The sequence below is a fragment of the Bufo gargarizans genome, chromosome 2, assembly GCF_014858855.1.
Source record: "Bufo gargarizans isolate SCDJY-AF-19 chromosome 2, ASM1485885v1, whole genome shotgun sequence".
NCBI lineage: Eukaryota > Metazoa > Chordata > Amphibia > Anura > Bufonidae > Bufo > Bufo gargarizans.
In genome coordinates this window covers 468,622,653-468,649,902 of record NC_058081.1, presented here as the reverse complement: position 1 = coordinate 468,649,902, position 27,250 = coordinate 468,622,653, and the positions used below count along the sequence as shown (strand labels likewise).

Here is a 27,250-nt window from a genome sequence, read left to right as displayed (position 1 = left end):
TGTCCATATGGTGTATGTTGCTCCCATAATTACTCAACTTTTTTTTTTACTCTACCATGTATATGGATTAGAAAAAAAATGGGGAAAAAACAACAACACGTTCATGTAATAGTCTAGATTTTTATTAAAAAATTTTTAGCAAGAAAACTTTCAGGCAGTCCTCCATATGCTCAGTACTGATCCGAATGATGAACTTGCTGAGCACAGTGCCTTCGACTTCCTTGCACAGACAGGGTAGATGACCGAGCAAAACACAAAATAGTAACCCCTCCTCTACCCTAGACCACCATGAAAGAGGCATTAAAGGAGTTGTCTAAGAGAATTACAAATCTCAGCCAAGACCCCAATAGTCTCTCTGCTACTGCTGCACCCTCTGCATTTTAATTAACAGGGCCAGACAATGAAAACATCATAACTAGTGATGAGCGAGCATGCTCGGCCGAATACTTATTCGGCTCGAGCATCGCTATGCTCTGCCCATGGCGGTACTCGGCCGAGTAGCACATGTGCTTGAGCGCCATGCTAGAGTCTCCCACCAGCACGTTTCGCAGCTGCTAAGCAGCCAATAAACGTGCAGGTAAGTACTGCCATCAGTGTAATGCCAGTAGCCATGTTGGCTGCTGGCATTACAGTTATTGGCTGGCCGGAACGCGTCATTGGGTGCTATATAGCACACGAAGACGCGGGTCCGGCTCATTGCGAGTCATTGAGAGCTGCGCTTAGGAAGGGACAGATAGTGTAGGGAGTTTGTGATCGCAATTTTTTCAATTTTAAAACGTTTCAAAGACCCAAAAGTCCTTTTAAGGACTATTGTGTGCAGTGGCAGCAATTTAACTGTGCAAAGTTGTACTCAATTTTTATTTTATACTTTTCGAAATAGCGATTATTTTGCTATATAGAAGGTGTCTGCAGTGACTTGTGACATCTGTGCAGCAAGCAGTATCAGGGGCAGAGATAGGAAGAATATTAGTGAAAATAATAATTTTTTTCCCATAATCCACATTTTTGCTGTCAACGGTGTAATCCGTGAATTGTGTGATCTGCGCTTCAATACCTTGTGCGGTTGTCAGGCCTAGATATACGGAAAAATGTAAATTACAGAAAATTTTTCTCCCATAATCTATCCAAATTTTTGCTGTCAACGGTATAATCTGTGAATTGTGTGATCTGCGCTTCAATACATTGTGTGGTTGTCAGGCCTAGATATAGGGAAAAATATAAATATAAACTACATCAGAAAACAGTGTCTGTACCACAGAGTCCAATAATCTATAGTGTCCATATTCTGTGGTGTTCTGTGACATATACAGTACGCCATCCGAAAACTGTTTATTTAGGACAAATTCCAAAAATCGAATATAGTGTCCATAGTCTGTATGTTTCTGTGTCATATACTGTCCTGCATCAGAAAATGGTGTCTTTAGCGGACTATAAAAAAAATCTGCGCCACATCTAGTAACAAAACAATTAATATGAAGATGGTGAGCACTAAGGGACGGGGAAGTGGGCGTAATGCTGATGGTGCTCGCAGAGGCCGTGGCCCTGGGTGCAATGAAACAGTGCCTGCTGCCAGTGCACCAGAAAAAAAAAAATCCACCGTACCCAGCTTCATGTCCAACTTAGCTGGGACGGCGCAGGACAACACTGTCAAAGTCGGACCAGTGCAAACAGTTGGTCGGTTGGATTGCTGAAGATAATGCTTCCAGTTGGTTAAGCGAATCCTCTCTCTGATCATCCTTCCTCCTACCATGGAGAGGCTTGCCAAACGAGTGATCCCACACTCGGATATTCCAAGGAGCTCTATCCAGCGCCACTATTACATTTGGCCCTTGTGCCCAGCACACTTGAAGAGGGACCTGAGATATTGTGCCCTGATTCCCAACCTCTTGAGCCTTCACAGTCTCAAGAAGATGACGGTGGTGAACGGCAATCATTCGTTCACGAGGTGGATGATGAGACACAGTTACCAATCACTGAGGTTGTGGTTAGGTCAAGTCAGGAGGATGAGTAGAGTCAGGAAGTGGAAGAGGAGGTGGTTGACGATGAGGTCACTGACCCAACATGGGAAGGTGAAAAGCCGAGCGAGGACAGCAGTACAGAGGGGGAGCACGGCAACAGGCTGGAAGAGGCAGTGGGGTTGCAAAAGGGAGAGGTCTGCCCACACCAAACAGGCCCGCAACCGTTACACCGGGCACCCCCATGCGCAAATCTACCTTGCCAAGGGTTAGGTGTTTCGCAGTATGGCGCTTTTTTTATGAAAGTGCAGATGACAAAAGAGTGGTAGTTTGCAACCTGTGCCGTACCAAAATGAGCACATCACCAACAGAATGATCCGCCTCATGGCATCCAAGCAGTCTAACAAGTGGGCCGAACACCTGGGTCCACGGGTCACACCACTGCCTCCTCTTCCCCTGTGTTACGCACTGCTGGCCAATCCCCTGTTGAAGGCACAGGCCCGGATGCCCCTCGCCCTGCACCTTCGCATGAACCAACAGCAACAATATCCACTTCCTTGTCCCAGCGCAGCGTCCAAATGTCCATAACATTGTGATTTGAATGCAAGCGCAAATACCCACCCATAGGCCATAGCACTAAATGCGCAACTTTCAAAATGACTGTCCCTTGAAATGTTGCCATTTAGGCTTGTGGACACTGAGGCCTTCCGCAGCCTGATGTTGGCGGCTATCCCTCAGTAAGCAGTCCCCAGCCGCCACTATTTTTCACGTTGTGCCGTGCCCGCCTTACACCAGCATGTGTTCCAGAACATCGCCGGTGCCCTGACCAACGCAGTTACTGGGAAGGTCCACTTCACCAGGGACACATGGACAAGTGCTGGTGGCCAGGGATGCTACATTTCCCTGACCACGCACTGAGTGAATGTTGTGGAGGCCAGGAGTGAGTCATACCCTGGGGTGGCACGGGTGCTACCCACGCCCAGGATTGCGGGCCCTACGTCCATCAGGGTCTCCGCCAGCAGCTATATTACTTGCTCCGACTCCCACTTCTCCTCCGCTGCCACCTCCTTCTCCACTTCCACCTCCAGCAACAGTCAGCAATCAGTCGCTAGCTGGAAGCAGTGTAGCACTTCTGTGGGTAAACGTCAACAGGCCGTGCTGAAGTTGATCTGTTTAGAGGACAAACAGCACACCGTTGCAGAGTTGTGGCAGGGTATAAGGGACCAAACTAAGCTGTGGCTCTCGCCACTCAACCTACAACCAGGCATGGTTGTGTCTGACAATGACCGTAACTTGGTGGTGGCTTTGGAGCTCGGCAACCTGACACACATCCCATGCCTAGCCCATGTCTTAGTGGTTCAGCGGTTTATCAAAACTTACCCCAATTTGCCAGAGCTACTAGTGAAGGCGCGCCACGTGTGTGCCCATTTCCGCAAGTCGTCCTCAGCTTCAGCGGGTCTGTCAACGCTGCAGCAGCGCTTGCAGCTTCCAGCTCACCGACTGTTGTGCGACGTGAGCACGCGCTGGAACTCTACGTTCCAAATGTTGGCCAAGCTTTGTGAGCAGCAGAGGGCAGTTGTGGAATACCAGCTGCAACATGGTCATCCCCTTTCGAGTCAACTGCCACTATTCATAAGCGAGGAGTGGGCATTGATGTCAGACCTCTGTGAGGGTTTAAAAAAACTTTATTGAATCCACACAGATGGTTAAACGTGATAACGCTATTATCAGCATAACTATCCCACTGCTGTGTCTACTCAAACTATCGTTGCTCACAATTAAGGATGACACTCTGTGGCAGACGAGGAAATGGGGGAGGACATTACACAGGGGGATAGCCAGCCCACCCTCAGTTCGTCTTCTCAGCGCGAATTGGACCATGAAGAGGAGGAGGAGGAGCTGAAGACAGTTGCCTCTGCTACAGAGGGTAGTACCCATGGAACTTTAATTCTATCTGTTCAGCATGAATGGGCAGAAGAGGAGGAGGATGAGGAGGAGATGGAGAGTCATCCTGAAGTCGACATCGAAGTCTTGCCTGTTGGTACTCTGGCACACATGGCTGACTTCATGTTAGGCTGCCTTTCCAGCGACCCTCACGTTATACGCATTTTAGATAACCCAGATTACTGGATGTTCACCCTTCTCGACCCCTGCTACAAAGAGAACTTCTCATCTCTCATTCCTCTGGTGGAGAGGACAAGCAAAATGGTGCAATACCAGAAGATCCTTGTTGGAAAATTGCTCCAAAATTTTCCATCTGACAACGCTGACGGCAGAGTCCGTACTTCCTAAGGCAACCAAGGAAGGGAGACAAGGGGAACACACAGCAGTTCCAACAAAGGCAGGGCAACACTCTCCAAGGCATGGGACACTTTCATAACACCCCGCCAGCAATCTCACCCTGAAGCGTGGCCTAGTGGTACAAGGAGGGAAACGTTTTGGAAGATGGTGAAGGAATACATAGCAGACCGTGTCAGCGTCCTAAATTATCCCTCAGTGCCTTACAACTACTGGGTGTCCAAGCTGGACACGTGGCACAAACTTGCGCTCTACGCCTTGGAGGTGGTGGCTTGCCCTGCCGCCAGCGTTTTTGTCTGAGTGTGTATTTAGTGCTGCTGGTGGCATTATAACAGATACGCAATCCACTGGCAATGCTGACAGGTTGACTCAGATAAAAATGAACAAGGCCTGGATTGCCCCTGACTTCTCAACTCCACCAGAGGAGAGTTGAGCTGATGATGAACATAAAGGCAATTTCAATCATTTATAATATACTCAATCTACTGTAGTGTATTCCCATGCACCTTTTCCACCACAAAAAAAAAAGAAAAAAAAAAAGAAAGAAGTATATGGTTGAATCTTCTCTCCTCCTCATCCAGATTGTATATATATTCTCTCCACTCTAATTTTTTTTTATAGGGTCAGCTCAGCAGCAGGCCATTGCATATGTTTTAGAGAGTCAGCTGACCAGCAGGCCCTCACCTACAAAGTCCAGTGTTACTATCCAAGAGTCTGGTCAACACAATCCTCACCACCGGAGGTCACTTAACTACTTAGCGCGGAGGAGTATCATTGGTTATCAGAATGAACCACACAAATCGTCTCAATCCACCCGCTCACAACGGCCATGCACCACCACCCACAGAATCGAGAAACCGGTATCAATCTGTCAATCCTTTCCGTGTCCGAGTGAGGTTTCCCGTGCGTAGTAAAATTAAGCCGCAGGCTCCACTCCTGGTGGTGCCCTTCAGTCAATTAGTTTAAGTTTCAGCTTTGCAACCATACTCCGCCCGGAACCCAAATCGTTTGTTTTCCTAGAAAATGCTCGGCAGGTAATGGGAATAACACCGCCGGATCGCCTGTGGGATAGTCTTCAAACCTCCGACTTTCATTGTTTATTAATGAAAACATTTGTGGCAACAAATGCTTTGGCTGTGGTTCGTCTTGCGCCGGTCCAAGAATTTCACCTATAGCGGTACAATATGGATGCCACCAGCCGTCCCTCTAAATCATGGCCCCAGATCCGAAAATCAACAAAATTTTTTGCTGAACTTGCACTTTATATACAAGTAAATATACAGGAAACAATGCTTCCTAACAATTTTTACTCTACAATCGATTTTATCTTTGGTTTTGTGCGTATTATTGTCAGTCTGTAAGGCCCCATTCACACGTCCGCAAAAGGGTCCACACCCGTTCCGCAATTTTGCGGAACGGGTGCGGACCCATTCATTCTCTATGGGCCCGGACGTTTGTGGAGCGCGGCCCCAAACTTCCGGGTTTAGGACCCAAACTTCCGGTCCGCAGCTCTGCAAAAGATAGAACATGTCCTATTCTTGTCCGCAGCTGCGGACAAGAATAGGCATTTCTAGAGGGGGTGCCAGCCGGGTGTGTGTTGCGGGTCTGCAACACACCACGGATGTGTGAATGGACCCTAAAAGTGGCGTACTACTTGGACAACATCGCTCCCAGCAGCGACATGGGAGTCCAAGATGCATCCAGACATGGTCCCCATGGTGTTCCAAATCCATTTCGGTGGTGTTTCTGTCACTTTCTGACCTTTTCCAATGGACCAGGCACCCTCCCCTCTTCAGAGCAGGGGGTGCCTGGTTGTCTCCCATTGACTTCTATTATACTCGGGTGCTCGGCTGAGCGCACAAATATAGCAACGCGTTCGGGCCGAACACCCGAATACTTTGGCTCTCGATCATCACTAATCATAACATCTGGTCCTGTCAATCACAGAGGGCGCAGCAGCTTCAGAGAGAGCAGAGCCACTAGGTGTAATGGCAACGCCCCTGTTGCTCCTAGAAGACTATTTGCATATAAACTTAAATTTTATCAGCAATGCGACCACATATGAACATGGGACTAACACAGATGCCTTCAGCTGCCAAGTGCACATGCAAGAGATTAGGCTCACAACTTCAGTTATTTCCATCAGTTATTGTGAGCCAAAACTAGGTGCGGCTCAAAAACACTGAAGAGGTGCAGATCTTTCCATTATACCTTATCTATGAGGAGGCTTCACTACTGGTTTTTGGCTCACAAAAACTGATGGAAATAACTGAATTGTGAACTCAGCCTAGTCCGCTTCATTAGGTACAAATCTGATGACAGAGGCCCTTGAAAAAAAATATATATAAGAATAATATACTGCAGCCAATCACTGTCCTCAGTGGTCTACTGTGCCATTGTACAGTGATGTTCTGGGATTTGGCACCTGACCACTGAGTACAGTGATTGGCTGTAGTGGTCACATGCCTTATCTAGGTACGTCACCACTGCTTTTAATAAAATAGCAGCGAACAACCCCTCCGACCTTCATTTCTATTATTTTCCGTTCTCTAAACATGGGTTTATCTTATAGTCTGTGAAATACGGTAATATTTTTTCTTGTTAAAAGTAAAACCAGGTGTGCCTGGGGCCTCTTACATGTTCAGCTCAAAGAACTTCCAGGAGAGGAAAACATGTGTTTCCACTCTACAGCGGGTGACTCCCAGCTCTTACTCATCATTTCCATGATTTGGAGGAAAGGCATTTCTGGGCTTTTTCATTCCGGTATCTGCCTTCCTACAGCTCTGGTTTGGCTGTATAGAGGCAAACATTTCCCCTTCTCCAAAAAAATTCTTTACAAGGATTTATCATAGACACAGAGGCATAGCTAGCAGTGATCAGGGGGATTGGTGGCCCTGATCCCACTTAGGCATGAGGCCTACAGCCGTATCCATTTTAGGGGTCCGCAAATAGCGGTTCCACAATACACAGATACCGGCCGTGTGCATCCCCCATTTTCCCTTCCGCAGGTCTCACAGTATGTTTCAAATGCCTATTGTCTGCAAAATGGACAAGAATAGGACATATTCTATCTTTTTTTGCAGGCCGTGGAATGGACACACAGATGCGGACAGTGCATAGTGTGCTGTCCGCATCTTTTGCAGCCCCATTGAAATGAATAAGTCTGCATTCGATCTTCCAAAAATGAGGATTGGATGCAGACTGAAACTACGGTCGTGTGCTTAAGGCCTTATTGTACAGCTCACCAAGGGCAGATTAGTAATGTACCCTGCAAGGCAGATTCCTTTTGATCATGTAGCAGGCCACACAACCCATCCTCAATTCTAACAAGCGTTATGTAATGTGACAAGCAGTACTTGATATCCTAGTCACCAGGCAAGCATCATCACATGTACAGTAATTGGAATCTCCATAATTGTTCTACTGTCTAGAGAGGACCTCCCGGCACATCACCTAATTAGGGCTCCTCACGTATTACTCTATGGGCTGGATATGTTAACCTATCATAACAAGTGTTAAGTGAAGCGAGCTTCGGATGCTTCATCTGAAGTAGTTTTGTTTAAAACTTCATAATAATACTGTATGAAGATCTGTCTCCATACAGTATTAGAATGTATGGGCTCCCATGAGCCGAAGCAAGTTATTTGCAAAGTCGCGAGTGACTTTGTGAAATAACTTCAGTAGTTGATTTTTAAAGTGGAAAACTAGGTACTAGTCAGAACCGAAGCAGAGTTAGTTTTCAAGTTTTTAAAGTGGTTTTCCCACTTTAAAAATCAACTACTGAAATTATTCAACGAAGTCACGCGCAACTTCGCAAACAACTTACTTTGACTAATGGGAGCCCATACATTCTAATACTATGTGGAGACAGATCTCCACACAGTATTATTCCGAAGTTTTGAACGAAGCGACTCCGGATGAAGCACACTAAAATAAGAACTGAAACATGTTCTTTCCTGCTTGGCCGTACTGAATCAGAAAAAATACAGAATGCACATGGAAGTGGTCTGTCGACATGGCTGTGTGCATGAAGATAAAAACTCTAAGGCCCCTTTCACACGGGCGTCATTTTTTTTGCCCGGATAAGAGCCGGGTGCGTTGCGGGAAAATGCGCGATTTTTTCTGCGCAAGTGCAAAACATTGTCATGCGTTGCACTCGCGTGAGAAAAATCACGCATGTTTGGTACCCAAACCCGAACTTCTTCATAGAAGTTCGGGCTTGGGATTGATGTTCTGAAGATTGTATTATTTTCCCTTATAACATGGTTATAAGCGAAAATAATAGCATTCTGAATACAGAATGCATAGTAAACCAGCGCTAGAGGGGTTAAAAAAAAATAAAAAATAATTTAACTCACCTTAGTCCACTTGCTCGCGAAGCCCGGCATCTCCTTCTGTCTCCGCTGCTGATGAACAGGACCTGGGGTGAGCTGCTCCATTAAATACAGGTTAAGGACCTTCGATGACGTCACTCCGGTCATCACATGGTACGTCACATGATCTTTTACCATGGTGATTCACCATGGTAAAAGATCATGTGATGACCGGAGTGACGTCATCGAAGGTCCTTAAGCTCTATTTAATGGAGTAGCTCACCCCAGGTCCTGTTCATCAGCAGCGGAGACACAAGGAGATGCCGGCTTCGCGAGCAAGTGGACTAAGGTGAGTTAAAAAAATTTTTTATTTTTTTTTAACCCCTCTAGCGCTGGTTTACTATGCATTCTGTATTCAGAATGCTATTTTCCCTTATAACCATGTTATAAGGGAAAATAATAATGATCGGGTCTCCATCCCGATGGTCTCCTAGCAACCATGCGTGCAAATCGCACGGCATCCGTACTTGCTTGCGGATGCCATCCGATTTTCACACACCCTATTCATTTCTATGGGGCCTGCGTCACGTTGAAATCGGACAATATAGAGCATGCTGCGATTTCAACTGAACGCACAAGTGATGCGTTAAAAACATCGCTCATGTGCACAGCCCCATAGAAATGAATGGGTCAGGATTTAGTGCGGGTGCCATACGTTCGCCGCACGGATCGCACCCGCACGGAAAACTCGCCCGTGTGAAAGGGGCCTAAAAGTTTAGTTTCTGTGTGATAAAAAATGGATATATACCAATTAAAGACAAATCATCTGCATAGCAAAAGGACGTAGCACAATAATTTATGTATGGTGTAGGCCTCATTCACACGGGCGTTGTGGATTGGGGCCGGATGCGTTCAGTGATACTCGCACTATTTTGCAAGTAAGTTCAGTCAGTTTTGTCTGCGATTGCGTTTAGTTGTTCAGTTTTTTCCGCGCGGGTGCAATGCGTTTTGATGCGTTTTTTACGCTCGTGATAAAAAAACTGAATGTTTACAAACAACATCTCCTAGCAACCATCAGTGAAAAACGCATTGCACCCGCACTTGCTTGCAGATGCAATGCGTTATTAACGCAGCCCCATTCACTTCTATGGGGCCAGGGCTGCGTGAAAAACGCAGAATATAGAACATGCTGCGATTTTCACACAGAACTGAATCCTGACCCAGTCATTTTGATGAGTCTGTGTACATGAGCGGTTTTTTTCACGCATCAGTTCTTCGTTGCGTGAAAAAACGCAGCATGTTCTATATTCAGCGTTTTTCACGCAGCCGGGCCCCATAGAAGTGAATTGGGCTTCATTGAAAAACGTATTGCATCCAGAAGCAAGTGGGGGTGCAATGCGTTATTCACTGATGGTTGCTAGGAGAGGTTTGTTAACCTGCAGTTTTTTATCAAGCACGTGAAAAACGCATCAAAACGCATTGCACCCGCGTGGAAAAAACTGAACGCAGACAAAACTGACTGAACGCGTTTGCAAAATGGTGCGAGTTTCACTGAAGGCACCCTAAACGTATCCGGACCTAATCCGTCATGGTCGTGTGAAAGAGGCCTTAGGGCCCTTGCAGACAAGCGTTAGCGGATTAGGTCCAGATGCGTTGTGGATGCGTTCAGTGAAAAATGCATATGATTTCGCAAGCAATTCTTGTATGCGATCGCATTTTTATCATGCGGGTGCAATGAGATTTAATGCATTTTGCACACGCGTGATAAATAACTGAGGGTATACAAACAACATCTCTTAGCAACCATCCGTAAAAAACGCATTGCATCCGTACTTGCTTGCGGATGGGATGCAATTTTCACACAGCCCCGTTCCCTTCTATGGTGAAAAAACGCAGAATATAGAACATGCTGCGACTTTCAGGCAACGCACATGTGATGCGTGAAAACCAATGCTCCTGTTCACAGACCCATTGAAATAATTGGGTCAGTATTGAGTGCGGGCACAATGCACCCGTGCGGAATACTCGATCGTGTGAAAGGGGCTTTACACTGCAAAAAATTCGTTAAAAATGTTTTAAAAAATTTGTATTGCAGTTCTGCCCCATTCACTTCAAAGAGTAAAGATGCAAAACCAGGCACAACCCATAGACCTTTTTTGGGAACAAAGCAGCCATGTTTTTCTAATCCTGGGCAACCACATTTTAGTATCCATATTATGACCACATCACCCAGACCCATCCCCCAAGTTTTTACTATACACAATAAGAACCTCTTATATCCTAAGAGAAGAGGAAAAAAAAAAAAAGAATGTTCAAGAAAAAAAAAATCTACCTCACCCTTCTGACAATAAAAGTGTACTTTACAGTAAAGTTTCTTTAATCTGGCATCAATGAGACTTTAGAGATATTCTGGATTATCAGATGTTCACAAAAAAGTATACAGAAGTTCTACTGTTATGGTAGAAAATCTTCAGAAAGAAAGCCCAAACCCCAAGCCTTACCGTATGTGTAATTATGTAAATGACCAGTATCATAAGGATCTCCCAGTTCTATGAAGTCCCATTTAAAGGGAACCTGTCACCGGGATTTGGGGTATAGAGCGGAGGACATGGGTTGCTAGATGGCCGCTAGCACATCCGCAGTACCCAGTCCATAGCTCTGAGTGCTTTTATTGTGGGGAAAAAAAAGATTTGCTACATATGCAAATGAACCTGAGATGAGTCCTGTCCCTGACTCATCTCTAGTACAGGACTCATCTCAGGTTCATTTGCATATGTATAAAATCCTTCTTTTTTTTCACAATAAAAGCACACAGAGCTATGGGGACGGGATATTGCGGATGTGCTAGCGGCCATCTAGCAACCCATGTCCTTAGCTCTATACCCCAAATCCCGGTGACAGGTTCCCTTTAAACTAAAAATGAATGCTGGAATATGAGACTCTGGATTATTGAGTGCCAGATTAAAGGAATTTTATAGTATTTTATATAAGCCAGGTACGAGTCATCATAAAAAGTAGACAGATAAGACTTGACTTTGTACAGGATTTTTATTTTCTAATTAGGTATCAAATTATATTCAACATAAGTTATACATTTTTTGATTATTATTTTAAGAAAAGCGAAAGACAGATTTAACCAGAATAAACTAGCTATGGCCTTGTGTAGATATACAATATATATATAAGAATTTAACCTATCAACAAATCAGGTACCTTGTATCATTGGTTGAACATCTGAAACATACAGACAAGTGGTGAGCGTTTTATAAAAAAGGCAAAAAAAATATGTAACAATAAAGCCAATGAGAAAGCCTTGCATTAAAATAAAAATATAGCACAACTTTATTTTTTAGAAAAGGCTGTTCAAAATACTAAGACTGACTTCATCCCTTTATCCCCTCCCCCACCCCCTTCTGAAGCTTTGGTTGACTTTACACTTCCATTATACCATCTCCCTGTTGTTTCGGATGGCGCAACAAAGAATCATGCTGAAGATCATTCCGAAAATCTGCAAGACAAAAGGGCTGCAGGTTAAAGGAGTCCCCCACCTAATATGTTTTCCAAGAAAACCATTTGATGATCTATCCAGTTTTATCACCCACCAATAAGTAAACCAATAGGGCAACAGCCCCACAACTGATGGTGCTGCTCCCAAAGACTACCTCCACCACACAACTGATGGTGCTGCTCCCAATGACTACCTCCACCACACAACTGATGGTGCTGCTCCCAATGAGTACCTCCACCACACAATTTATGGTTCTGTGTAGTTCTGGCACCATACAGTAAAGGAGCTACACTCGAACAGCTGATGGGCAAGGTGCAGGGTGTTTGATCCCCACTGATCATCTAGTGATGGCCTATCCTGAGTGTAGGCTACCACAAAAAAAAAAAAAGCAGGTCAAGCCCTAAGGCAGACCATGTGTTTTCCCAGAAATTCCCTTACCCCTCTACTTACCTCAGTTCAGTAGTAATTCTGTCTTGAGATGAACATTTGTTTGATTTCTGCCTTAAAAGGGTTGTGCAAGAATGGGATGATTTCTGGCAAACCCCCCACTTGGCCGGACTTGTAAAGGGAAGATTACTTACCTGCTTCCTGGTGCAGGCTCCCTACTCCTTCTCCTGCAGGCCTGCAATGCTCTGCTGGGCTCCCTCGCTAAAATCATCAGGTTTGATGCCACCTACTGCCTATGCCTGGCTACGGCAGTGACCAGCACTCCCTACTTCATAACAAATGATCATATGACCATCTGGCGACTGCTGCGGCCAGTGATTGGCTACTGGCGGCGCCATAGCGCATGTTTTAAGCGAGAGAGCCCAGCAAAGCATTGCAGGTCTGGAGGGGAAGGAGCCAGGAAGCAGGTAAGTAATCTTTCCTATACAGGAAGTAGAGTGGGAAGGGGGGGGGGGGTAGTCTGAGATGGACCAGTTGCTAGGAACGCACTTCCTGACAACCCCATTGAAAAGACTGTGGCATTTTATTCATAGCAACTAGTTGTCACCGCTCTGAATAGAATTGGACACATTCTGCTCTCCATCTGCATGCAGGGCATAATAACTGTCCTCTGAAATAACGTATGGCCAGCAACCATTGTCACTGACATTTCTGTCTGCAGACATGGCAGTATATAAAAGGTAAATGAGGGTCGTAGACCTTTACACAAAGAAACACGGATCGGATAGGTTGGATGCCTCCTTTTTAATAGAATATCAAAAGCGACAAGAGGTGACAGATATTCATCTTGGACTATTTCACTGAAGAACAATCCATATTTAGCAAAGTCAAGCCTGCGTGTTTCTGGGAAGGATTCCAGTCAGACTACAAATGGCTCAGGGCCATCTTAAAGGGGTTGTATCACTTCAGCAAATAGCATTTATCATGTAGAGATAGTTAAAAAAGGCCAGTTACCAATATATTATTATTCATATTGCCTCCTTTGCTGGCTGGATTCATTTTTCCATCACCTTATACACTGCTCGTTTCCATGGTTACAGACCACCCTGCAATCCAGCAGCAGTGGCTGTGCTTGCACACTATAGGAAAAAGCACTAGCCCATGTGTGCTCCTACGGTCCCGGCCACCAAATAGGCTGGCGCTTTTTCCTTTGGTGTACAAGCACGACCGCCACTGATGGATTGGAGGGGGATTTTGCACTGGCCACTAAATCTAATAATTGGCGCCACTTCTTGGTCTGCACAGATCACTTTACTGAAGTTATAGATTATTCTAAACCTGCCTGTAATAAGAAGATACCACCTCTGTGTATAGATAAGGCTACTTTCACACTAGCGTTTTTGCTGTATCCGGCAGGGTTCAGCTTCCGTTACTGATAATACAACCATCTGCATTCGTTATGAACGGATCCGGTTGTATTATCTTTAACATAGCCAAGACGGATCCGTCATGAACTCCACTGAAAGTCAATGGAGGACGGATCCGTTTTCTATTGTGTCAGAGAAAACGGATCCGTCCCCATTGACTTGCATTGTGGGTCATGATGGATCCGTCTTGCTCAGCATCCCAGGACGGATAGCAAACTGCAGCATTCTGCGGTTTTCTCTCCGGTATGAGAACGGAACGGAATGCATTTTGGAGCATTCAGTTCTGTTCAGTTACGTTTTGTCCCCATTAAAAATGAATGGGGATAAAACGGAAGCGTTTTTTTTTTTTTCTGGTATTGAGACCCTTTGACTGATCTCAATACCGGAAAGTATTAACGTTAGTGTGAAAGTAGCCTAAGACAAGATCCACTATTCACAATAGGCGATTGCCAAAGCTGATCTATTCTTTCCTTGTACAATGACCTCTACACAGGTCACAGAGGATGCCTGGAAAACTCTCCCATAGAAGTCAGTGAGGTCCCTACTGACCATTGTATCTATGGCCCGTGGGGCTGCCATACACAATTTTTTAATGCTTTGTAAATGCTGTTAAGAACATCTCAGGAAGATGGCCGCCCCCATAATATTGTTCAGGAAATAGAATAAAAAAATCTATAAAATCTGAAAATTTCTAAAGATTGGAAAAAAAGGATGTGTGTCGCTATCTGATTTTAACTGGCAGATAACATTTTTGGGGACACATTTCCTTTAAGTGTACAGCTAGCCTAAGAAAACCCCCCATGTCTTATTAAATTCTAATCATGCAAAACAATATTTTAAGATATTCATATACAGCGATTCAAGACTTTTCACTAATAAAACTAGCAGCAATGGTCATCAGTACGTGGTAAAAGCATTCCTAACATACCTGTATGTCATTTGGGTGTCCATTGACTGTCCCGGAAAATAACTTTAAAGGGGTTTTCCAAGATATTTTTACTCCCTATCCCCTCTCTCCTGACATGACAGCGATGCATTTCCAACTCTGCTGCACTTCCAGCACCTGCGCACTACATTCCCCTTTGTGGGATATGATCTGTGCAAGCGCCTGCATAAGATATGGAGACACATCACTGTGACGTCAGGGGAGGAAGCTAGTATTTTTATTAGTGAAAAGTCTGTGACAGACTTTAAGGGCAAGGATTTCCCCACTATATATCCAACTATACATACCATGACCACAGCGATTCCAATGCCAACTGCTCCAATGATGTGAAACTTCTTGTTAAAAACTTCTGCAATGACAGTTGGGCAACTCTGGAAAATGGGGGGAGAAAAAAAAAAATCACCACAAAGTCAGGTCACATTGGCCAAGTAACTAACTATGGATTAGGGTTGTCACAATACCAAAATTTAGATTCAAATTCTATACCATAAAAAAGTATTGCGATACTCGATACCATGCGAACAAAAAAAAAACACCAAAAAAGCCGTTCACCCTGATACAGCTCTATTAGGGTGAATAGGACATCAAACACTCTCCCTGCTGCCCTGTGCATAGTACACACAGCAGCAGGGAGCTTACCATGGCAGCCAAGGCTTCAGTAGCATCCTGGCTGCCATGGTAACCGATTGGAGCCCCAGGATAACACTGCTGGGGCTCAGAGGGGACCCTGTGGCCACTGCCACCAATGATTTAATACTGGGGGGGGGGGGGGGGCACACTGCGCCAATGTTTTTAAACCATTTAATACAAATACAGTAGGCTGTTGCCAGCACCCGACCTCTGACAGGGAGCTGCGATCAGCGGCAGTTAACCCCTCAGGTGCAGCCCCTGAGGGGTTAACTGCCGCTGATCGCAGCTCCCCGTCAGAGGTCGGGTGCCAGCTGTGTGATTCTGCCGCCGGCACCAACCTCCTGTATCTGTATTAATGGATTATTTATCTTCATTGGTGGTTCAGTGGCCACAGTCCCTCCCCTCCTCCGCCCCTCTCTCTCTCCACATTGGTGGCAGCAGCACATGGGGAGGGAGAGAGTGACTCCTTCTCCCCTGTACTGCTGAGGGAACATAGAGCGCGCTGAGAGCAGCGTGCGCCATGTTCTGTGATACTAGCCTAATATCGGTAAATAGCAAATCCCGGTATCGAATCGATATGGATACTTCATACCCATGTATTACGGAGTTCACTGGGAGCTGTATAAATCAATAACACCCCCCCCCCCCCCCCCCCCGTGGTGGCTGGTGGCTCTAGAGAGCCAGAATTTTTTTAGCATTCAATGTTATGATTCTACAGCTAGCTATGGTGTAAGAATTCAAGCATATGGACAAGTGATGGCACTTTTTGCGATTTGATATATACAGCAGGTACTTGGAATACTTCATAAAACACACTGGAAGCATGAAGGGAAATTCCCTATAGTCTAATATGGAGGTGGAGGTCACTACTACTACAGTAACAAGTTGCTTCAAAGAGCAGCTTCTGGACAACCACTTAAAGGCAACAGGGTTCATTTACAAAATGCTTTTTTTCCAAAAATATTTGCAAATTGTGGCTCAAACAGCATTTTGTGCAAAAAATATATATTAAAAAAAGGCAGAGCTTAGCAGAAGGGCGCAGCACTGGCAGAAATTATAACCGAAATCTACTCCAGCTCCTAGCTATTGTACATTCCAGTATCTGCAGAACAAACAACTAAGGTATTAAAAAGCACGCACCCCTTAATCCATTTTCCGCATCCTACTGCAGTCTTTAGTAAATGAGCCCCAGTCTCTGATTTTAACCCAATTGACTAGCTGGAATGCTACTAATGGTGATGTGGTCATTCTTTTTCTTTAATGGTTGTACCGATAAAACCTACCCTTGGGAGTGGCCATATTGGAGTCGCACGCTGCCTGTATTTTCTGGGTGTCTACGCTTTACGTTTGTAATAAAAGCTTGACTCGAGGTGGATTGATTTAGATAAAAGATTTAGCGTTCCTTCCCGACAGCTGCTTGCTCAGTGAAAGAGACTGCACATTTACATGTAGTGATCTCCTTCACTGTATGAGGACGCTATTGCGATCTCTCGTTCTGATAAAGAATCATGGTTTCTGAGCAGCAGATCACTGTTTAGAAAGAACGATCTACTGCCCAGAAGCTATTATCGGTGGTGCCTGCATGAACGACAGGATCACCAGGTGACCATCAGCACATTTACATGGCAGATTGTTGGAAACGTCTGTTTCTGGTAATCTGGACGGATAATGGCTCAGGTAAATGCAGCTTTACACAGTCTTGTCAGCGTCTGCTGACAATGGAAAAGGGAGTGGAGCAGGTGGAAGGTGTCTATTCTCAGTAACCTCCTGGCTACGCACCACCATATATAAAACTCTTAACACAAACTGCCCAATATAATGTTCACAAGGTAGTATTATTACATCACCAATACTTTACCTGGGCACTCAATGTTTCCAAGCCAGTCTGGGGGCAAGTATCTGATAACATAGCTTCAACAGGACCCCCCAAGCCGCAACAGTTCAACTGCAAAAGAAAACCAAAGGACAAAACTTACATAATGCAAACAACAATAAATAATAGTTACAGCACAAAAAGGAAGAAAATAAAAAGAAATGTGTCAAGTATATATAAAACAGTGAGATACAGCGCTCAAGGGAAGGGGGTCGTGTGAGAATTGAGCTGCAGGCTTTGAGAAAGAAACTTACAGCAAAATTAATTGACTTTATGGTTTCTTTCAGCGAAGGTTCTTTGGATACTAAATATTTTTGATAGGTGTCTGCGTAAAACTTCTGCAGCTCATCGACCACCTATAGGGAACGAAAAGAAACATTAGATGACAATATAAGCTACTTCTATTTTTTCACAGTTTTCTTCCGGGTATGTTTTTTTTGCTGGAACATAGATGAACTTTTCTAACTCCAATATATCAATGTGATTAAATTTTGAACCAAATACTTAGTAGAAGTGCACAAATAGTCCCACAACATGGACAGTGACATACTAGAGGGGGACCAATGACAAAAATTCCAACAAAAAATAGGTGTCTTAATCAGGGGATATTTTTATGCGTCTTAAAGGGAAATTCTCTTAAATGTGCCCTGTTGCACTCCCTAAATGCACTATATAGAAAGTATATTATTGGTATATAACACCCCCCGCTTCAATCACTTTTTTGGGGGGGACGACTGGTATATCACACCAGTAGAAATTATTTGTTCCAATAACGCTTGACCCTCTATATACCGCTGACACGGACACTGGCAATGTGCATTCCGCAATTTATGGACCGCCCATCCGGAACCTTACCCTATATAAAAATGGCCCTAGTAAGCCCCTGACTTCCAGGTGATCACTATATAGATCTATGTGTTTTTTGACTCATTATAAAAGTATATTATAAGTATATCAAACCACTCTGTGTATCACACATATCGATAGCACACCTATACCAGTCCTTAAAATGACTTTTGTGGCCCTATTAGCTAGCGTTTGGTGTCCCTAACAGCCTGTTCCTGCTCCACACAGCAACCTCTCCCTACACTGGCAAAACACTGAATGTAAAATGGCGACCAGATCAGGTTTATTTATAAGGTAGGGGGTATGTCCATGTGCTGAAACGTCTCAATTGGCTGTCCTGTACCACCCGATGGATGTGTCAAAGTTCTTCACAATGTAAAAGAATACATGCAAAGTTCGCCACGAAACGACGCCGGGCGAACCGCAAGGCCGTCTCTAACTATCACACCGGTTAATTGAAGTCGACGCGTTTCAGGGGCGTGTGGCTCCCTTCATCAGGACAATATCTACATATCTGCCTCCTCTCTGTGCTTTTTTTTATTCACATTTTTTTCATGTGGATATAGGCAAGTATTTTGTGTCAAACACACACGGATTAACTTCATGAAAGGACGACAGTTCAAACGGCAAGTCTGCTTCAAAAAATCTGAGGTCAGCCTCAAATTTCTGCCATAGATTCCACATGACAGATAGGTCATGTGAACAACCCTTATGTTCCTTAAAATACACTTCCTACATAAGCCACAAACTTCTAAGACAAACCTGAATTCCGCCATAAAGTACTCACACAAGAAACCCTGCTATTCTGGGGTGTCCGTATAATACTACAACATAACAGTGCTGTATATACGGTTCAAGAAATATTCAGGGTTTTTCCATTTCACCCTCAGATTGCATCTTGGGATCCCATTTTCAAGAAGCCATGGGAAATTGCCACGTTTGGTAAACCCTAAAATCAGCCCCATTTCCATTTATTATGCTCCATTTTGGTTACTGTTGACCATGTGTTTGTAAGAGGACTAGATGACACTAATATAGCCTTTGTTGAAATTCTGTGCCATTTTCTATATTTTATAATGTATGCCCTTTGCTTGTGCTGTCCTCACAGAGGTCTTGTCCATAAAATGGCTGCTGATGGAGGGTCATGTGACCAGACAAATCACCTCCATGTGATGTCTCCTCTGTATAAACTGCATCTTCCATCTGCACAGAATGGAGGAGGCTGAGTGATGTGTCTGACCCTCCATCAGCGGCCATCTTATAGACAGGACCGCCATGTGGACAGCATAGAAGAGCTGACTAACAAGGGGACATGACTTATGATATGTAGCAAACTGCACAGAATATCAAAGGTTATATTAGTAAGGGTCATATAGTCATCTTACATACACATTGGTCACAAGTAGCCAGAAAGCGGCCAACCTCTTTAAGTGCTCTCACGGATCCTGAAGGATTTTGAAAGGCAGACCCAGGAAATATTTATAGAATACACTCATTTATTGCATCATGCCCAATGAATAGACAGAAATAATGCTTTTTTACCTTATCTTTATTGGCAAAACCCCAGATTCCTGCAGCGATTTCAATTGCAAAAATGACCAGGAGGAAAGCAAAGAACTGTGGGGGGCGTAAAGGAACAGTAAATAGAAATGCTCCATGATATCTTCAAATGCATGAACTAGAGCACACAGACATTAACCCTGGAAATATATGAGATTACAAAATAACAGCCTGCTTTTTCAGGGACAACAGTGCCGCTCTTATCCACTGGCTCGGCCTAGTATTGCAGCTAAACATTATTTAAAGGGGTTGTCTGGGTTCAGAGATGAAACTGAAGACAACCTGATCTGCAGTCATTTACCATGAATGAGAGGAGCTTGCCCTGTGCGGTTTACCTTTTGATACTGCTAGGTGGAGGCTTCTGCCTAGCAGTGTTCCCAGTGACGTCATTGGCTCTAATGGGCAGACTTTAGCACTGCCCTAGCCTGTACAAACAGGTTTAGAGCAGCGCTAAAGACCGCCCATTAGTGAGGTCACCAGGATCATTGCTAGGCGGAAGCCTCCACCTAGCTTTACCCATTGAGAGCCTGGTATGTCACCAGATCTCAAGAAAATTCCCTTTCCCTGTAAGAATCAGCGCAGGGCAAGGGGGAGCATTGGAGCTTAAAAAGCTCAGATGCTCCACTCATTCATTGTTAATGAGGGCAGATCGGGTTGTGTCCGGACAAACCCTTTACGCAAAATGAGCTGAGCTCAGCCAGACCCCTCCCCACACAAAAAAAAAATAGACCATTATTTTAACATCATAAAGTTTGTTTAAAAATGTATTCCCATCTTCACATTTTCTGATATCCACACAACCCGTGTCTCATGGCTGTTGTGAATGGAAAGGTGACCACGCATCTGCGCACTCGCTCCTTTCACTTCTATGGGACTTCCAATGGGCTATAAAACACTGAGATGCAAATAACTGGTAATGGCACACAAAGCAATTCCATAATATTACATCACTGCCTGGGGGGAATCTGGATACCCCTTCCTTTATGGTAGCTAAAGACGGATTTATCATTTTCAGATCCCTCCAGTCTTATATTTCCTACACTCGCCTATCTGATGGCCACATATTAAAGGAATGGCTACTTAAGCAATAATCAATGAAACAAAAAAAAAATTAAAATTAAAATAAAAAACTTACCAGTCCCAGCATGCATTCTGACTCCTGAATTGCACCACAGCATCCGAGGAAACCAACCAACATCATAAGGGCTCCAGCACCAATCAAGATGTAGACTCCTACAAGAAGAAAGACAGGAGATGAAACGTCTTCTAACGTCATGTTTTCTAGCCAATGATGAATCACAGACCACCGAGAGAAGTCAGGAAATGGCACGGAAGGTGGGGGAAGGGGATCCCCACTGTAAAGAGGTGGAGTTTGTGAAAATGGGTCACAGAGTGAGCCATTTATGGGACTTTTATGGCATTTCGGGAAGGGTCTTTTCATAAATCTGTTTATATACAGTATGCTTTTAACATACCTTGATGGTGAAACTCTGCCTTCAAACACGTTTTTGGGTCTAGAACTAATTTATTATGGTGGTCAGAGAGCCCCACACAGGGTAAGGGGACGTTGACAAGGTGGAAAAACACACTGGAAAAAGTGTATTTTTGCAGTGGAAACTGAAGACAAAAATCTGAGGTTGACCCTTGACCGCTTGCACTGCTAAAGAATCTGACTGCGTTTTCACCCCATTTAGTGGGGTTAATACACATTATTTTAGTAATCGAGTATTCTACCGATTATTTTTTACTATTAATCAAGTACTCTAATAAGAAAAAATGAATTAGGGTCCATTCACACTTCCGCAATTCTGTTCCGCATTTTGCGGAATGGAATTTCGGACCCATTTATTTCTATGGGGCCACACGATGTGCTGCCCAGATCTGGAAATGCGTACCTGCACTTCCGGGTCCGCAATTCCGTTCCCGAAAAAAATAGAACATGTCCTATTCTTGTCCGCAATTGTGGACAAGATTAGGCATTTTCTAATAAGTGACGGCGATGTGCGGTCCACAAAATGCAGAACGCACATTGCCGGTGTCCGTGTTTTGCGGATCCGCAAAACACACATGGACGTGTGAATAGACCCTTAATAAATTGTTTCCCTTTATAAAAACTCAGACCCCCTGCCATCAGTCCCCAACACCCTTCGTTCCCCCCAGTGCCATCAGCTCCACTCCCCCATCGCAGTGCCATCTGCTCCACTCCCTCAGTGCCATCAGTCACCCCAAGTGTCATTACACGGTCACCCCAAGTGTCAGCATGTCATTGTCTCGTGCCTCAAGTGTTAGCACATCTTTGTCCTGTCCTTTGAAGAGTCAGTGTATGATTGTCCTGTACCTCCAAGTGTTAATGTATCAATGTCCTGTCACCCAGTGTCATTACTCTGTCACCCCAAGGGTCAGCATGTCCTTTTCCTGCCCCTCAAAGTGTCTGTAATGTTATAATCTTGTCCCCCAATTTGCATTACTGAAGATCTGAGATATGCCATTTGGCAGGGGTCCCCCAGAAGTGAGTGCTGGGACTCTGGGCGACAGAGAACTGTAAATACAATCCAGGAGTGCAGTTTACGTCTCATAACTGCGCTCATCCTCCGCTGTTATTAATGCTTGTCAGGACTTCATCCAGCGGTTGCTGACAGCTCCGTATTTGCTGTCTAAATGTCAATCATTAGTTAGTAATGCAGCACTTTAGTAAGCCTTCTGTGGCGATTGGAAATCCAGCTCAAGTAAACAATCTACAGGACGGCCACTTTGCAGCTCAGTGTACGTGAATGTTTAATGTCAGTGACACAGAGCCGGGGCCTTCCTTGCAGAGAACAGTGCCACTGTGTACAGAGCTCACCCTATTACCTTTCCAGCAGGGGTGCTGCCGCCACCGACACTTCATCGTTTCGCGCTGCTCTGGGCCCGACGTCACACAGCGCGTCAGGTCATGGAGTGCGGACGTCAGTGCAGCGCGGGACCACGAACGTGCTGTGGAGTGTCCGGAGGCCCCCTGCTGAAAAGGTGAGTATTCCGAGCACATTTGAGCCAGCGGGAGACCACGGAGCAGGAGTTATAGCAAGCGCTTCACTCCCGCTCCTTGGTCAAGTGACAAATTAACATGTCAATTTTTTTTCTCCCATGGATCGTTTTCATACATTGGGGGACATTTACCAAAATGTTGTAAAGGAAAACTGCCTTAGTTGCCCATAGCAACCAATCAGATTCCACCTTTTACTTTCTGAAGGAGCTCTGAAAAATGAAAGGTGGGATCTGATTGGTTGTTATGGGCAACTAAGCCAGTTTTCCTTTACACCACTTTAATAAATCTCCCCCAACAATTCTCACATCATGATCCGCTGCCCAGAAACGATGATTGAGGTGTCCACACCAAAGATTATTTGAACCCCATGAATGAGCGTTTTGTTAGTTTATGAGGCGATCTATCGCAGATGTATTCGGGCCGATTATCCAGAACAAACGTTCGCTCCGGATAATCTGCCTGAAAATTGGGCAGTCTAAATGAAGCATTAGAATGAGAGACTCACCAGTATAAAAGGAACTTGGATTGGAATCCGACTCGAACATGGTCTTCGTCTGACTATCGAACCGCAGCCATAGTCCTATTGCGAGAACAGCAGTTCCTGCAAGCTGGAGGGGGGGGGGCAGCAAAAAATATAATGTATAACCATTAGTAAATGACTTCTCTACTGCAATGTAACAATGACACAATCACACAAATGTAAAGAGACATTACTACATAGCATGCCCCCCCATAAATGTAAGGAGAGAGATGAGAAAGCCGCTGCTGGTGCAGAGATATCTCCAGGGAGAACAAAAGGATCAGGAGCTGGAACGCAACACATCTGATCCTTCTGTGGAGCTCCCTATACCCATTAGTACACACAACTTCTGCATGCAGTGGTATCTTTCCAGCAGAAAGCTGGCATTCATGATAGAAACCAGACGGATGCCATTATAGTACAAAGAGGTCCGGCATTGTAGACTATGCTGGATACAGCAATTCCGCTATTCTGCTGGAACAGTCCCGGAATAACCTGATGTGGACATAGCCTTAAAGGGGGTTGTCCAAGATTTTTTTTTACTGATTACCTATCATCTGGATAGATCATCAGTATCTGATTGGTGGGGGTCCAACACCCGGGACCACCGCCGATCAGCTGTTTGAGCAGACAGCGGTGCTCTGGTGAGTGCTGTGGCCTTTTCTCAGCTTTTCCTATGCAGAGTGAGGTCACACTCATCGCTCATGTGGCCTAGGCGCAGCTCCATTCAAGTGAATGGGGCCAAGTGCAATACCATGCACAGCGGATATACTATGTACGGCGCTGTGCTTTGTGAACGCAGGGACAGGAGTGCAGCTGCCTTCTAAAAACAGCTGATCAGTGGGGGTCCCGCATGTCAGACCCCCACCAATCAGATACTGATGACCTATCCAGATGATAGGTCGTCAGCAATAAAAAAAATCTTGGAAAACCCCCTTTAAGGCTATGTCCACATCAGGCCATTCCGGGACTGTTCCAGCAGAATAGTCTACAATGCCGGATCTCTTTGTACTATAATGGCATCCGTCAGGTTTCTATCATGAATGCCTTTTAAAATGCAGATTATAGTTTAATATCTATAGGGGCTTTTTCAAATACGATGAACGCGAGAAGTCTAAAAAATAAAAATAAATAAAAAGTCTCTGCCCCATCACTACTACTTTATCTCATGGATTTATTTACATATGTGACTGACTGTAGCAGTGGCGCTTATATATTCAGGCAATTTTGGGGTTAGTGGCCCTTTAAGCTAATAGTGGTGATACATCTGCGTTCTACCTCGACAAAGATGACTCATTGTTCTCTTGGCGTAATGCAGATTAATAATGGTGCCAAGATCACTGCACAAACTAGTTTTCTTCACATCACTCACGCGGCCTCCTCCTGGGACTAACAGCGATGGGTTACACTGAAACAGCCACATCAGGCTAGAACATGACCTCCTGTAATCTTATTGACACTAATTCAAGAGTATGATACTTATTTCTAGTTCTTGGCCTGCTCTCACTAGTGTTGCACTAGCTCTAGCATTGTACTCATGAACCAGGAAGCTCAAGATCCATCTCAGATACTTCTGTAGGCAACTAAACAAGCATCGTTCTGGCTGTATCTAAATTTAAAGTCTGCAAGGGCTTCTTACACAACACTCAACACAAGAGAGATAAAGGAAGCGACTGGAAATTCTGGGCACAGAAAACGGAAAGTGTTATGTTTCCTCAGCAACAAGCTGACAGCAACATATTTCCAACCGACCGCGGCATGAATGTGGAAGGGAGAAGAGGTCTACACACTGGATAGATCTATTTCACACCTGGCACAGAACCCTCCCTTACCACAACAGTGGCTGACACACGGAGGGCAAAAAAAGGACATAAGGACCAAATATGGACCCTTCACAGACGCTTTCTTGGATGAAACACGGACAATCTTGTCACGAACGTCATCACTAACATGTAAACGAGACCTATGGGAAATCCAGAGAAGGGTGTGTACAGAATAGAAGAGAAGCTGCCGGGAACAGCACTCTATGAAAGGCCATAGCAATAATGAGAGCAGCAGGAGAGGAGTGTGCTGGTTATGAGGGAGGTAGTGACCTGCCCACCATGTGATGACATTAGTAAGGAAAGAGCCTCATGTGACTGAAATATCATGTGAGGAGGAGGTAGAAATATGTGGAAATCACAGATGATGTTCATAAAATTATTAGGACATCAGAAAGCAGCAAGGATAAAGCCACGTGGTCCTGCTTAGCCAACCGGCAAAGTTAGAGCTCATGCACATGACTCTTGCCTCTTTTGTGGTCCGCAAAACATTTTGCGGAACAGAACGTTGTGGCCTCTACAGAACAGTCCTATCGTTGTCTGTAAAAAGGGAAAATAATAGGACATTTCTATTTTTTTGCGGGTGCCAGAGTGGACATATGGATGCGGACAGCACACAGTGTGCCGTCTGCATCTTTTGCAGCCCCAATGAAGTAAATGGGTCTGTATCTGACCAGCACAAAATGTGGATCGGATGCGGGGAAAAAAAATTGTTTGTGTGCATGAAACCTTAACCATACACTTTAATAACTTCTCTTTAGTAGAGACACCAAGGTGGTCGCGAAAACGTCCTGTCTTTATTGCACATTCCTTTAGATGCCATCCGGTGAAAGGCTTAATCAATTCCTGACATTTATAACTTCAGGGCCAGATTTTATAGATAACAGCCTTGCCTGTAGGCTGCACCTTCCAAGACTCCCTCAATAACTGAATCATGATTGTACTGAAAGACATGGAAAGTTATGCGAGGCACAACATTCAAGATACTAGACCCTAAACCTCAGATGTTGACTACCAACGCTGCTGAGCAGAATGACTCTCAGGTTGGGCGCCTCCCCTTTAACTATAGCAACAGGAAGACCGTGGGAGATTAGGGGATATCAAGATCTTCTTCACACTCATGGAGAAAGGGTAACAAGTTCAACACCATTTTATAGGCTCATACAACCAAGCCTACATGCTTTTGGGGTTGTCAAGTCAGCACAAGACTATTATGGCTATTTGAATCGAGCCAATCATTTTCTTGATAATGCTCTATCCTATCCCTTTGAATAGTTATTTAAATATTTATCCCCACCACACCCACACACAATTCAGCTACGACGCTAGTTATATTTAGAGAAAGCTCCAAGGTAACATGAAAAACCCTAATAGCCTCCATGAGAATTAGAGATATCTCAACAGTGTTTACACCAGGCAGAGGCAAAAAAGCTGAATTATAACCAAAACAGTCTCACCTTAAAGGGAACCTGTCACCGGGATTGTGTGTATAGAGCTGAGGACATGGGCTGCTAGATGGCCGCTAGCACATCCGCAATACCCAGTCCCCATAGCTCTGTGTGCTTTTACTGTGTAAAAAAAATAATATTTTATACATATGCAAATTAACCTGAGATGAGTCCAGCATCCTCAGAATCTCCTCCTTGCTCCCCGACGTCAGAAAGCTAAAGCGCCCTAATCTCGTGATGCGAGCTAGCGCATGTGCAGTTCATTCCCTGAGGCTGATGGCAGCACAGGGAAGGAACACTATGAGGACACTGCGCATGCGCTAGCTCGCGCATCACGAGATTACAGCGCTCTAGCTTTCTGACGTCGGGGAGCAAGGAGGAGATTCGGAGGATGCGGGTGGTGCTGGACTCCTTCATGCTGGACTCATCTCAGGTTAGTTGGTATATGTATCAAATTTTTTTACACAATAAAAGCACACAGAGCTATGGGGACTGGATATTGCGGATGTGCTAGCGGCCATCTAGCAACCCATGTCCTCAGCTCTATACACAAAATCCCAGTGACAGGTTCCCTTTAAGACCAAGCTCGTAAATGGAAGACAACTAAATGTCAGACTGTTTATTGGGTGACATTTTATGAAACAGAATAAATCCAGCATCTCCATATTAAAGGGTATGTGTACTTTTGCAACAA

At 44.7% G+C, this 27,250-nt stretch overlaps 1 protein-coding gene across 1 annotated transcript in view; it reads right to left on the bottom strand.

The window, feature by feature from the left end:
- Positions 1-11,599: 11,599 nt before the first annotated feature.
- The window catches only part of CD9 (CD9 molecule), a 30,728-nt gene continuing 15,077 nt past the window's right edge, over positions 11,600-27,250 (bottom strand). The window contains exons 2-8 of the mRNA XM_044281053.1: positions 23,274-23,376; positions 20,879-20,976; positions 19,726-19,800; positions 17,592-17,693; positions 17,323-17,409; positions 15,122-15,205; positions 11,600-12,074 (exon numbers count right to left, since the gene is read on the bottom strand). Coding sequence (XP_044136988.1) covers positions 12,009-12,074; positions 15,122-15,205; positions 17,323-17,409; positions 17,592-17,693; positions 19,726-19,800; positions 20,879-20,976; positions 23,274-23,376 — 615 coding nt within the window. The 3' untranslated portion in view covers positions 11,600-12,008. The remainder of the gene's footprint in view (positions 12,075-15,121; positions 15,206-17,322; positions 17,410-17,591; positions 17,694-19,725; positions 19,801-20,878; positions 20,977-23,273; positions 23,377-27,250) is intronic.